This window comes from Sabethes cyaneus, chromosome 1, assembly GCF_943734655.1.
Source record: "Sabethes cyaneus chromosome 1, idSabCyanKW18_F2, whole genome shotgun sequence".
NCBI lineage: Eukaryota > Metazoa > Arthropoda > Insecta > Diptera > Culicidae > Sabethes > Sabethes cyaneus.
In genome coordinates, this window is record NC_071353.1 from 170,161,002 (window position 1) to 170,174,964 (window position 13,963).

Consider the following 13,963-nt stretch of genomic DNA (forward strand, 5'->3'; position numbering starts at 1 on the left):
GTTAACAATCTCTTTCTAACAAGTTGAGTTACCAGCAATTTTTTCACCAATTTTCGATTCGAAAATGAATGTAGACTTAAAATTATTTGTGTGTGTGGTGTCTTGGTGTCTTTTCAAAAGATCGCACTCATAATGGGCTGGTACCAAATGGCCGAAACACAAATAGTCGAATCACGAATGGCCGGAATCCAAATGGCCGAATTTCAACAACAGTCACAGAAGACCGAATTTTCTCGGAATGACTAAATAACAATTTAATTAGAAAACACGAATTGATAAGCAGTTAACAATTAACTTTACTCAAACAAAAAATAAAATAAGACACATCTTTTTGCTGTACTTTTAAGTACAAGTTGTTTGATCTGCCACCATTTGCCACCTTGGGAAATATTTAAGCTCAAAGAAGTACTATTTTTCATCAAAAAAGCTCAACATATCCGAAACTTCAGAAAATCACGTATAATAATGTTCTACAAAAATGTTGATTTTAGCAAGATAAACAACTTTCTAGAACACTATGAACACGTAAAAGTTGACCAGAATAACTCAGGGCTTAAAAACTATTTTAAAGGGTTTGTCCATGAGTAACGCTTCATAGATAATTTCCATGAAGAGATACAAGTATAGTGTCTTTGACAAAGTTGTTTGTATTGATATTTACTACAACTTTGCCGAAAGTACTAAACCTGTATCTTGAATATATGAGAAAATAAATTTCGTATCTCACTTTTTAGGGAAATAATCACCCAAAGATTTCACTCACAAGAAGGGGCTTGTTATACCAAGAAATATTCCTAAAGGCATTATATGCGAAAAACTTCACGTTTCGGCGCTATATCAAATGATTACGTATTTCGCTGTTTGGACCACTATGCATTGTGGTCTATTTTGAGGTCCACCGTTTTGAGGTCCTATTTTATTTCTTTGTTATGTTTGTGTGTTAAATATACTTTCGGCAAAGTTGTAGTAAAAAAAAAAATACGTTTGAGATCTTTTCTAAAATCTATTTTGATTTCAAACTTGAAAATCTGTTATAAAAAAAATTCCTCTGAGGTCCATAGGAGGGTTCGTTTTCAGGTCTATTTTGATACACATTTTGTGGTGAGTATGAAATGGGGAAGGCAAATGAGAACCGTCCAATATAGCTCTAGCCATCCCAAGTTCCTACCTAGCACCTCCACGTGGCCATACCTGGTAATGCTCTATTGAGTAGCCAAGCTAGGAGGTGCGATGTTGAGTGGTTCTCGGCTGCCTGATCTCAAAATCGTTTTGAGTTTCCCTTTGTGATTCATTTGAGACTACTTTACCCATTTAGGGGCTTACCCTTTTGAGATTACTTTGAGTTCCGTTTTGAGGTCCATCTCAAGACCCGAGTCAAAAAACGATTTTGAAGTCCATTTTAAGGCTTGGTTATGACCATTTATCCACCGTTTTGAGTCCCACCTTGGAGTACATTTTGATTTGAATTTTGAAAGCGCATTATAAAATAAATTTCGGTTTGAGATCCATATTAAGGTCCATTTTCAGATTGGTTTGGTTCAGATTGATCCATCTCTTCAACAGTGAAACTGACAAGTACTGACACGATAATGCCATCCCAAGCAACAATGTAAGTTTTATTGTACTCTTATGGTGGTCTTCAAGACCAATTTTGGTGTTAAATGCCATCATAAGAGTGTAATAAAACCCTAATTGTTACTTGGGATCTTATTAATAACATAGTTTCCGGGCTCTTAGTGATAACAAAAGTATTAATTTAACTCCGTCGTCTTTCCTTCCGTTTCTCCATATCAAAGAGGTTCCAAGAAGAGCAATCGTGGATGACGACGAGCTTGTGGTGGTCAACCGTGTATTTAGAATCCCTGGTGATCATCGTAAACACCAGTAGCCGGAGCTGGAGATTTCGGAACTTGAAGCTAGGAAGATGCACGAAGCGGATGCTGCCTTCTGCCCACATTGTTTGCTGAAGACCCGAAACACGTAGGAATGATTGAAGGCCGTTCTTTAGATACCTTTCTGGGACCAAAAGAGGGCAGAAGTGTAACACTCGTAATAGTTGGACTTAATCGAAGTGATGATTCGCGTAGAATCCTGACCTTAAATAGTTCAACATTGAGTTGTATGGAATCGATTTTGATACTACTTGAGCTCCTCCAGCTCATGTGATGAAGTCCAAACTAGGGAGAACCGAACGAGTTGGCAGTTGGTTGTCTGAGGATTGATATTAGTCATTCCTTCCAATTTACGTAAACTCATGCTGAACCTGGACTATACGGAACAACCAGACGTCAATAACAAGATCACACTATAACACTATCGACCCTTTTTAATATCTGACCATCAATTTTATCGGCGATTTAATACGGTGGAATGTAATTACCTTACATTTAGGAATGCTGATGTCAAAAAGTGTCTGAAGATGACGATAATCTTCGATGCAACGAATCGTCTAGTAAATTTTAAGATCATCAGCATATATCAGTCCGCAACCAGTTTCTAGAGCAGAGAAAGCGTCGTTGAAGAGTATAATAAACTAAAGTGGACCCAAGTTACTGCCTTGAGGTACACCTGATTTATATGTGAACGGAGACGATAACTTGGACTCAAGTTTCTCTTACAGCACCCTGTCGCACAAATACGAGCCTTATGACAAACTGGTGAAATCGTTCGGTTGGTTCGAAGAAATGTAGTGTCTGGTACGTTGAATTAATGCGGCACTCACAATTAATTCGAACAATTTCGAGGCTAATTTGCAATACACGGTAGTTTCTGACGCTTCGACGATCCCCATTCTTAAAGACCGGAAATATATAATAAATAAATAAATGCTTCCAAATCTCAGGAAAATCGAAGTCGCGGTAATCGGCTGGGTCCTGCGACGTAGAATAGTCGGTAGCTTTTGTTGGTCCGGGATCACAAGTAAAAACAGATGAAATAAAAGTAGCAAATAATTCATATGAATCAGATACAGTGAATGATTCGGTTTTACCGAAGTAAACTTAAGAAATGACCGAGGAACATTTTCGTTTCGAATTTACAAAATTAATTAAAATGTAAATTGTTTTTTAAGGTTCACATTTTCTGTCATTTTAAAGATTATTTTGAGGTCTATTTTGGGATCCATTTTGAGAACAGATTTTTTTAGGACCCAGCTGTAGGCCCACTTTCAGCCCATTTAACGGTTAAGGGTCCTATTTGTAGCCCATTTTAAACTCAATTTTGAAGCCCGTTTAAGCAGCCATTGTGAAGTCAATTAGGAAATCTATTTAAAGGTCCATTTTAATTTTGAGGCTGCATTTGAGGATTTTGAGATCAGTTTGAGTTCCGTTTTCAGGTTTAAATGGATCTACCCATGGCTAAGCCATTTAGCCATTTTTGAAATCCATTTGAGGTCTAGATGCCTGCCCTGTTGGCTTCGAGGTACGACTTCAACATTTTGCAGCCCATTTGAGGTCCATTTTGAGGACCATTTTGACATTTACTTCGAGGCCCACTTATTTATCCTCAGGAACTTTATTTAGAGTTTTACTTGTGTTTCACTTTAACCCATTATGACCCAGCGTATGATATATCATACCTCGTCTTCAAAACATGTTTACTGCTGAATTTCAACAGTTAGCATTGTTAATATATCACTACAAGAGAGATAAGACATCAATCTGATGTGTGTGATATAAATTGTCAGTTTTTGTCATTTCATCTGTATTTTCAACAGTGCAAAGTTGTGACAAATGGCGGAAAAAAAGTTGAAAAAATGGCGAAAAAATTTTGTCTCCAAAACGCATGAAAAAGTCTACATTTAGTGACGAAACATTACCTGACATGTAAATTAGTATTTATATGTAAAGTCTATCACAAAATTCGATAAGAAATCTGTAAAAAACTTTGTAATTTGTTGGTTTGAAACTGAGCCTATAAAATATTTAACCTGCGATATTTTGGCCTTGAAAGCATTCCAAATGACGATTTTGCGTTTCCCGACACATTCGAGCCATAATATAATAGATTACAGAGTTTCACTTCATTTGGTCCAAATTTAGGTATACCCGGGTCATAATGGGTTAACACAAGTACTACTTGAACTGCCCCGGTTCTAACACGCTAAATAGGAAACTTTAGAATGATAGTTAGGGGGATTTATCTATTTTGGACAAGCGTTACGCTCACTCTATTTTGGACATTTTCCATTTGATTTGGGCCTAAAGTCTAAAATAAAGTACGCGTAACGCCAGTCCAAAATATGGGAACAATGTTGAACTTGGACTAGGAGCAACATCCAGACGTCATGTCAAAGATCAAGTTTCATGACCAGACATAAAGTGAGAAAGTGTAGATTAGCGGTAGATACTTAATAGATCAAGTAGATCATAACCTCTGTCGTCTCGTTCACTTTAGAACAGGTCGTACGAGAAAAATTGGACTCAAAAGTCTACAACCATTGTTGAAGGAACCCCAATTTCAAGTCACTACATAAAGTCTGATCAATCGTGAATGCAATCGGAAAAGAAAAACATCGAAATTCCCAGTACTCACCCTTCGGGGTCAACTTGAAGATGTTGCGCAGTCCGAGCAGATTGATGTTCTGCTCCACCTTGCAGGACTTCTTCAGATGGTGGATCATGTAGTAGATGTGATCGGTTTTGTAACCACACGGGACACAGGTCAGCATCAGACTGGCAGCACCGCCTCCACCGCGCAAACTGGCCGCACTTCCCGGACGATTCTCTGCGAAAGTTAAAGATTAGCAAACAAATTTGACCGACTCCGTAACGTAACGTACCTTCAGTTTTCATGCTGTGCTGCAAGTTCAACGGACTTAGCGAACCTCCGCCGCTGCCGGCGCCGGTGCTCTTCTCGCTGGAGATAAGCAGCAAATAGTCGAAACAGATCCGTCGGAAGATGTGCTTCTCCGACAGGCTGTGGATGCCGATTTTCTCCAGCGAAGTCGTGTAGTAGTTGCAGCAGTTGCACTTGATTTGAACGTTGTCCGGGTGCGGTTGGGTTCCTGCAAACACGAAAATCAACATAACCTCACACGCAAATCACAATTTCGTTCGAACAAACCTTCATTATCGATTCCATTACTTCCGCCAAACTCGCGGTCGACCAGCAGTTCCGTCTTCGGTTCCAGCAGCAGCGACAGGGGAGAACGCGAAATTTCACCAATGCTTGGCATTTCTTCGTACGGAAATTTCGATTCCTCCGTTGCCAGCGGGAAGATGAGCGAAAGCTTTTTGAACAGCTCCGGGCCGCAGAACTGGCGCAGCTTGCCGATTGCCTTGTCCCGTCCCTCCAGTAGATGAATCATCAGATCGAGTCGCTTAAGGTGGGCCTCCGTCTTCAGGTGTCGTTCGAGATCGTGCTTGTCCGGACCGTTCTGCGGGCGGAAACCGCACAGCAAACACTCGCAGCTAGCGGCTGCGATTACTATCGTGTCCATCGCTATGTTTGAAGTCAGACGGTCCTTGATGACGTGCTTCTTCAGCTCCTCCAGATTGTTGGTGTCGAAGTCCGAGCAGATCAAACAGGTGTAGTAAGTCGATGGGTCCAGCGTGACTCTGATCGGTGGTTCGAAGTGGAGCGGATTTTTGTCTTCGTCCAGCTGGTGGAACTCACCGACCGCGAGCCGGTCGGTGTCGCTTCCACCCGAGAAGGGAGACGGATTGTTCAGGAAGAGGGACTCCGGTGTAGGTGTGCTGTTGGCTGTGCTGACCGGGGTCGGATCGATGGGAGCAAAAGGAGAGGATGGAATCGAGAGGGGTTTCAGCGAGCTGCTGCTGTAGTCTTCGATTCGGCCTAGCGTGGGATCATCCTTTAGGGCGTTCAAACTGAGAGCACTCAGGTAGTCGAGATTTTCGGCGGAGGACATACTCTGGAGGTTCTTCAGTTGACTGTAGCTGGACTGGAGCGAGTTTAGGTTGCTGATATGTTTCTCGCTGGTCATGTGGATTCGGAGGTTCCGTGCAATGTTGGTGTCGTAATTACAGATGTCGCACTTGAAGAAGGATTTTGGCCGATTCGCTTCGTAGCTGCTGGGCGATTCCTTGGGCGGCTGCTGGGTGAGTTTGGTGGTCAAGGACAGCGGCGAGGTGGCTTGCATGTACTGGTTGCGAGATGTGTTAACCTTCTCCGTGGCCTGAAGGGTGGCAAGATTTAAAAAGTTTTGATTCCCTTTGTTCATCATTCCGTTTAGATCTTGCATGTTATTCAGATGCTTGTCGCTCTGCATGTGAATGGACAGGTTACCCTTCGTGGTGGTGGAATAGTTACAGATGTCGCAACGGTACGGTTTGTAGCCGCAAGTGTACGATTCGCCTCGGGCAAGTCGGGGATGTTGTTGGCCTGCCAAACAGTAGCTGCACGCAGTTTCTCCGTCCGGATGCTTCTCCCGCATGTGAATCTCCAGCGTTTCCTGGTACTTGTAGTGCCAGTTACACTGGGGACATTTCAGCGTTTTGCAGGAGTTTCTCGTGGAGATATTTGGCGCAAAGTTACTGTTGCGGAACGCTGCCGATGCTTCAGTCTCTAGTTTCTTAACGCTTATCTGATGCTCGCTCTTGAGTTCTTCCTTCATTTCCAGGCCCTCCGGGCGGAAGTTGTTCGCCGCCATCAGCTGCTTGTAGAGATCCATTGCGTTGTACTTTTTGGCCATTTGAAAATCGCTAGTCGCATCAACACCCGGACTGGTGACGGCGGCCTTTGCAGCGGCTGCCGCCAGCGGGTTGGTGTTCATCAACTCCAGGAACTTGTTCTGCTTGTTGTAGAGGTTTTCCGCTGCGGACAGCATCTTCTGCTGGGTTAGGAAGTCCGTCAGCAGTTTCCCGCTGGCTGCGTTCTTTTCCTCCTGGGCTGCGGCTACAGCTGCCGCAGCCGCCGCGGCCGCTACACTTTCGTTCATGGCGTTGTTGTACTTCTCGGCGGCTAGCTTCCAACTCGCCTGCAGCTTATTGTCCATGTCGTAGAGCATACTGCTGGGGGTGAGTTTTGGGAAGCCGCTTTCGAAGCTGATACTTCCGGGACTTTTCTCCGGCGCTTGGACAGGTGGCTGATGTTGTTGCTGTTGTTGCTGCTGCTGCTGTTGAATTTGCACCTGTTGTTGTTGTTGTTGCTGCTGCTGCTGGGGCGATGTCTGCTGACTGCTGAGTGCCGAAAGTCCACTCTTGAATCGCTCCTCCGTTTCCATCGACGACTTAATGCTAGGGTTGCTGTTGGCGGAAGATTTCTCTTCGAAAGGAACCAGAAAGTAGAACTGCCTCTCGGTGTTGGTCTGGATGATGGCGCTGCTGTAGTTCTTCTCGAGCAGCATCCGCTCGTAGTCGTTCAGCGTGAGGCTGTGCTCCATCTTGGCGTGGGCGATGAACGACCGGCAGGTGCCGAAGCTGAGCTTACAGCTGAAGCACATCAGAATCGCCTTGTGGCCAGCTTGTGTCGACGCGGTCGGCGATGTGCTGAGATTCTGGACCTGTTCGTCCATCGAATCCCGGCCACCGTCACCGCCAAGTGGCGACGAGGAACAGTCCGATGTGCTCGATTTTCCGCTTCCCGTGTTGCTGTTGCCATTGCCATTGCTGCCCTCCTTGCTGAACGAGACAATTCGGAAGGAGTGAGTGCGAGGATTCGAATTGTTGTCGTTCTTAGGAGAGGCCGCCGGATCAATGATGCACGTGTTGTCCTGGCAGATGATGCGTCCCCGAAACCGTTCCACTTCTTTCTGATACTCGGGCAGCGAGACGGCACCGGTTACGGCCGAAAGCGACGACGCCGCCGCCGCCGCCGTGGGAACCGTTAATGGTGTCGGCTGGAGTTGTTGCTGTTGTTGCTGCTGCTGGGGCGTCTTCAGGGTGCTGTGCGAGGCAGTCGATTTGGTGGAGCAGCGTTTCTAAAGGGTTGCAGAGAAAGGGTTATGATTTGCTGCCGGATGCCGGGCGAGGGGTGTGCGACTCACCTTGTCGGCAAGAAGCTGAATGATGCGCCTGTTGTCCACCGGCTTCGACAGCAGCTTGAAGATGGCTCGGGTGAGCGAATCGTTCGGTACTGGGCCGATTGTGTCGTTGCATAGCTTCAGTATCCGCGATTCCCTGTGTTTCAGATAGAACTGGATTTTGGTGGAGAATTTTGCGTTCTTACGAGAAGCCATTCTTTTCGTTTTTGTTTTATTTGCTTGTTGTGGGTGTTTTGTGGGTATGTGTGTTTGTATGGTTTTGTGTATTGGTTTGATTTTGTTTTGCGAGTTACGTGTTAGTTTACAATTTTGTTAATTTAATATAATATATAATAATTTTGTTTGTTTTAAAATTTAATTATAGTTAAAATTAATTTATAAATAATGCGAGGTTTATGATTTTGTAAAACTTTTTCTAAAGTTTAAATCTTAAAATGTATTTTTTCTCGTAATTTCATTATAGCTAGATGTGTTTGTTTCATCGAACGCGATATCTGTAGGAGTAAAACAATGGGAAAAGAGAAAAAAGCAGCACCGTGGGTTGACACGGCATTCATTAGCATGGTGGTTCCGAAAGCTTGCAGAGGAAACACCTTGTTAGCACGCAGCCAAAGCTTGTTACTACCATTATTGTTGGAGATGGTGATCATTTGAGTCTGCACAACCCCACTAGCAGCCTTTTGTGGGATTTTCTAGCAGCTGATCACCAATGAGATTGAATGCTATCTAGTAAATATGAAAGAATCTTTTCCTAAATGTTGTCGTGAAACAATATAAATTTTCTGAGTTATACGATAATTATATTAATAAATAAAATAGATTTTAGCTAATCGATGTAAATAAATAAGGATTTATTTGGTGTTGAGGTACTGTGGAGGAGGGGGCTGGAGATACCCAACTTTTAATCTGAATGATAACAAAGGTTAAGAAGCAGGTTCAACAGAATCCGCTCGCCGTAGCGAAAATCAACTGGACCAACTCAGATTAAAACTCTACAAATACCTAAGAATGGATAAACATACCAGTGTTTAGAAACATCCTGGGCACTTAAGGGCACTAACTGTTTTGTTTGACAGAAAGGTTCCCTTATAATTTGAGCAAGTATTTGTGGTCGATTTTAAAAGACGCATTCTCTATTTTGCTTTGGACATTTGCTCATCAGTTGTCAAAATGGCAAGGGGAGTTACGCAAAAATCCGAACTAGTCGCATGTTGGGTTAGCGGAATCGTTAAAAGTGCCAAATAAACTGTCACGACAACCGGGAAGCCCTGATCTGGGGGGAAATTGAAGGCCGTAAGTCGTAATGACGGTTAAAAAAGTTACCAGTGCTTTCAAGTGGAGTCCCAACATTTCCATCCAAGATGTCGCAAACAGACTTGAAATGTCATTTACAGCTGTGAATCGAACTCAAAAAGTGAGCCGATTTTTTGACACGTAAGATGGAAGTGTCTCCAAACTATGTCAACAACCAGTACCAGATGAACAATACACGATCTCAGAGCTCGAAACAATCCAAGTTCGCTAAAAATATCTAGTTTGAAATGCTATCTGTTTCTGGAGCAAGAAAAGCGTTGTAACGTTCGTTCTAACCAGGACCGCTAGCCAAGCAAAGTACGCGAATGACTATCTAGAAAAATGTCTGCTACCATTCCTAAAGCAACGCAATTGTTCCTTGCTGTTTTGGCCGAATCTGGCATCTTGCAATGAAGGAACAAAGGTGTTAGAGTCGTTAGATTTGGATGCAGCCCACTGTGGTTCGAAGGTTCACCGACATCAGTGATCCACTTGGCCTGGGGAAGAAGTGGGGGTTGAATCCGATCCTAATTGGCTCCCCGCAGGGCCCCTAGCTTGGTTAAAGAGGAATACTATACAAACTTAATAAGCGTTGATTCAATGACCCACCCTTACCAAATGTTCTACTCTTTCTCCTACTCGCCTTATCTCCCCTGAGATACTATCAATATCAATCAATCAATCTTTTTTCGAGTTTCATACTCTTTGGAGTCTCAAGTGTCAGAGACCAACAAAACAAGCAGCACATGACGCTAATAATTCGTCGCATCAATCGCGTCTACTCGGAGGCGCCATCACTGGATTAATTTGAAGCAACCATCAAAACTATGAAATCTATTTGAGTGCCAGGAATCGACTGCATTTCAGCCGAGATGCACAAAGCTATCCCATCTTTGTCAGCCTAGATGATGCATCAGCTATTTAGCAAATGTATATTGATCAAAGTCCCTAAAACAGCAGACCTAACTGAATGCGGTAACTGGTGTGGCATCACGTTACTCTTAAAGTACTTTGTAAGGTAATCCTCAATCCGATCCAGCAAGCTGGATTTCATGCTGGCCGATCAAGTGTAGACCATGCCACAATGCTCCGGAGGAAGATCAAAGAATTCCGGGACTCTCTTCTGCTGGCGTTCGTTGACTTCGAAAAAGCGTTTGATCGACTCAACCACGAAAACATCTGGGGTGCACTTAGGCGTAGAGGAGTCCCAGATAAGCTAGTACATCGCTTCGAGGCTCAATACGAGCAGTTCTCGTGCAAGGTGTTGCACAATGGTGTTTTGGTCGACCCTGGTGTGAGCTGCTGTTTCTGGTCGTTATGGAAGAGATATTAGTTGGAGCGATTGATAGTAGACCAACTCGAGAATTTCCTTGGAATCCTCTAACGATGGAGCAGCAAAATATCCTCGACCTAGCCGACGACCTTATTTTGCTCGCACAACGTGACAAAGACTAACACCCTACATTTCGTTATTTTACCCATTTGATTTTGCTAGTGGAATGAAGAATACCATCCACTTTCGTTCAAAACACCAATTCGTTTGAAATAAGGAATAGAGGTCTAGGGTAGTGAACACTGACAAGACAATCCTACCAACTTCACAGATATATCATTCGTTTTTGGTGGCCTGACAACTGGATATCCAACGAATAACTCCATCGTCGAAGTCATCAACGGCCTATGGGAACAGGAATTCGAGAATGTAGGTGGAAGTGGTTCAGGCACATCTTGAAGGAGCGAACGAGATCCAAGCTCTTATTTGGAATCCGCAAGGACATGCGCAGAAGAAGCAGATCCAGAGGCCTAATAACGACGCAGCTTAGCCAACAACATCTGGGCTGTTGACGAGAAGCGGTCCTGGCGACAGGTGAAAGCCATAGCGAGAAACCGTCGGCAGTGGAGATCTCTGATTTCATCTAATTGCACTATAGCTGGGCAGGAACGAGCCAAAAACGGACACAACTAAGATACGGACTGTAGGCTGATAAAATAAAGGTGATCTTAAGTAAATTTTTCCGGAGAATTGCGTGGTACACACCCCTTTCTTGTTTGGCATTGGGAAATGCCCCATTTTGATCTTTTTTCCCTATTTTTAATACTTTTTTACCCTTACAGGATTATTCCAAGCAAGGCTTCTACAAAACAAAGCTTAAAAACCTAATAATTTTGTGTAAAGAAGTCCGTCCGCAAGAAAGGAAGGCGTGGCCACCATTATTTTATCAGCCTGCAGACCGTATCTCAATTGGGTCCTAAAGCCCTATGTCGTTTTTAGCTTGAATCGATGAGGTTAGGGTTAGGAACAAATATTTTGATATTCAATTTTATATTTTTAGGCTATTGCCGTTAAAAACCTTTTTTTTTTAATTTTGTGAAATTTTGAACAAAAAATAAACATTTGGGCAACCTTATATAGACAAACTATAGTTGTGCATGGTTGTGTCAAGCGGTATCTAGACAACACGAATTATAAAAAGAAACCATAGTATGTCTTGAAATGTCACGGAAAACTTTTTGTTTACCTTCACGCTCATGTGATAGTGTGTCAAAAAGTCAAAAGTTGCAAAGTCAGGAAATGGCTTGGCAATCGCGACCTAAAACATTTTCTGAGTTTACAGCTCATTTTCCGGTTCCGGTCATCTCAGTTTAATTAAGGCCTTTGTCAAAATCAGCAATAAGCGTAGTGACTGCACTTGGTCACAGCGTGGATGGCTTCAGTTTTCGGATGCAACACTCGCCATCGAGATGCGACCGTGTTTGGTTAGAAACGCACAGAAATTTTTGGTCTGCCGTTCGCCCTACTGCTGATTCACATCGGAGTAGCAGAACATACCAATCTGATTGATAATACGGTGCCAGTTTCGGTTGGCGTTTTTTTCATACTGTTCTGCGGGATCGATTGTACCGAGATTACTGTTGGCCATCAGTTTGACATCGTTTAGTCATTAGCGCAAACTAGATTTGGGCAAAGTCTAGCACCGTGAATCGATGGATTGAAATACATACATTGCCCGAATCAAAACTTTTATCCGATAACTAGTACAAATTTTATGTTCCACTTCCTCACGACCAGCAAAACGCAGACAAGCACAAGAGACAACTGCGAAGCTGTAACTGTCAAAACGATCAGCTGCTCTAATGTCAAACCAGAGTTGCCAGTGAGAAAAAGTTATCATTGTTGCCAGAAACGTGTTATTTTCGTTATGTCAAGGAAGATCTATAATGTCAAGGGAGAATAAATTACAATATTTTTGTTTTTTAATTTTTTAGTGCTCTGCATTTTTTTAAAAAAGAAAAAACTATACTCTGGTAGTCATAATGGGAAGCTTTATCGTTCCTTCTAAAAAAATCATCTTTTTATCACAAATTTTAGGACCCAATTGTGTCCGTTGTCTGGCTCGTTTTTGTCCATAGTGCATTGTTCTGCCGAACCGGTGGACATGGACACATAAGTAAAGTAAGTCATATTAAAAGATCAAATACAATTGATAGTGAAGTTAATTGCGCAAAATAAAAGGAAGTAAAATTAAAAAAGTAAAAGAAGGAAAACTTTCCCTCTTGCTCAGCGGCTTTGGCAATATAGTACGCAACTTAACTTACCTTTTATCAGTAGGCAAAATTGATCGATTTTAGCGGAACTTTGCTGCTGATTTTTTCATTTTCTACAAGCCGGACATTGAATTCGGGCGCGTTTTATACGGTAGCAAAGCATAAACAGGCATCAAATCGAAACATTAGCAAATACGTAGGGTGCACAACTTGTGCATACATGACAGTGAATAGAGGTACCGAATATTCAGATTAAAAATGAACCCGCTTAATCTGAATGAAGTTTTCTCATTCACATGACGGGGGTTCGACGGTACTACTAATTTTCTGGTTTGCTGAATATGACAAAAAGTTGATTGCTAATTAATGTATCTGGCAGATAAAATAACCTTGAAATTAAATAAAAAGAAAACTTATCCAATTTAATTCTACTATGTATATTTTATTCTTGATAGATACGTATTTCGCCTACGATTTGCAGGCTTCCTCCGTGTCTGTTTTCGAACACAGTCGTGTCCTAGGGGCGTCTCACTAGATTTATATTAAATATATTCACTGCATATGCAGCAATCACTGCAAATATCGCTTTGCATCCACTATTGCCGCCAATCAAAAAATGTTGCAGCAAAAAAATCTCGCTTGCATTTTTGCAATGAATGCAAATGATGTAAAAAGCTCATGCAAAATTGCGAAGTGACACAGTAGGCGAAATACGTATCTATCAAGAATAGAATATACATAGTACAATTAAATTGGATAAGTTTTCTTTTTATTTGATTTCTAGGTTTCATATTCTACTAAGACGCTCCAAAAACTTCAGCAGATAAAATAAATTTTGAAGAACATATTTGGAGAAAAAACCTGTTCAAGTTCTTTCAGAGCCATTAGTGGTGTAAGTGGTTAAAACAATACGCTCAACTAGAGATTGGGAGCTGTGAGTTCGACTCTCACTTTCGCTAAGTCTATATTTTTGGCCTAATATCAAGAATTTTCAGTTTGCCTGAATCTACATTTTTCGCATTAAGCATTTATTCTTCCCCAACAGAAAAGTTCTTTTAGAGTTTCAAAGTGTTTTTATCTCAAGTAACATGGTGGATAATTTTTTGGTTAATTTAACCTTCCTAATGCATTAGAAAAAAGTTACATATTATGCATTAAGGGTCGAAAACGACCCAAGTTTTG

The 13,963-nt window shown here is 42.2% G+C and overlaps 1 protein-coding gene across 1 annotated transcript in view; it reads right to left on the bottom strand.

Moving 5' to 3' along the window:
- LOC128732430 (zinc finger protein 2) overlaps positions 1–8,137 on the bottom strand; it is a 32,811-nt gene extending 24,674 nt beyond the window's left edge. The window contains exons 1-4 of the mRNA XM_053825680.1: positions 7,946–8,137; positions 5,065–7,879; positions 4,781–5,005; positions 4,534–4,725 (exon numbers count right to left, since the gene is read on the bottom strand). Of these exons, the coding sequence (XP_053681655.1) occupies positions 4,534–4,725; positions 4,781–5,005; positions 5,065–7,879; positions 7,946–8,137 (3,424 nt within the window). The remainder of the gene's footprint in view (positions 1–4,533; positions 4,726–4,780; positions 5,006–5,064; positions 7,880–7,945) is intronic.
- Positions 8,138–13,963: the final 5,826 nt, after the last annotated feature.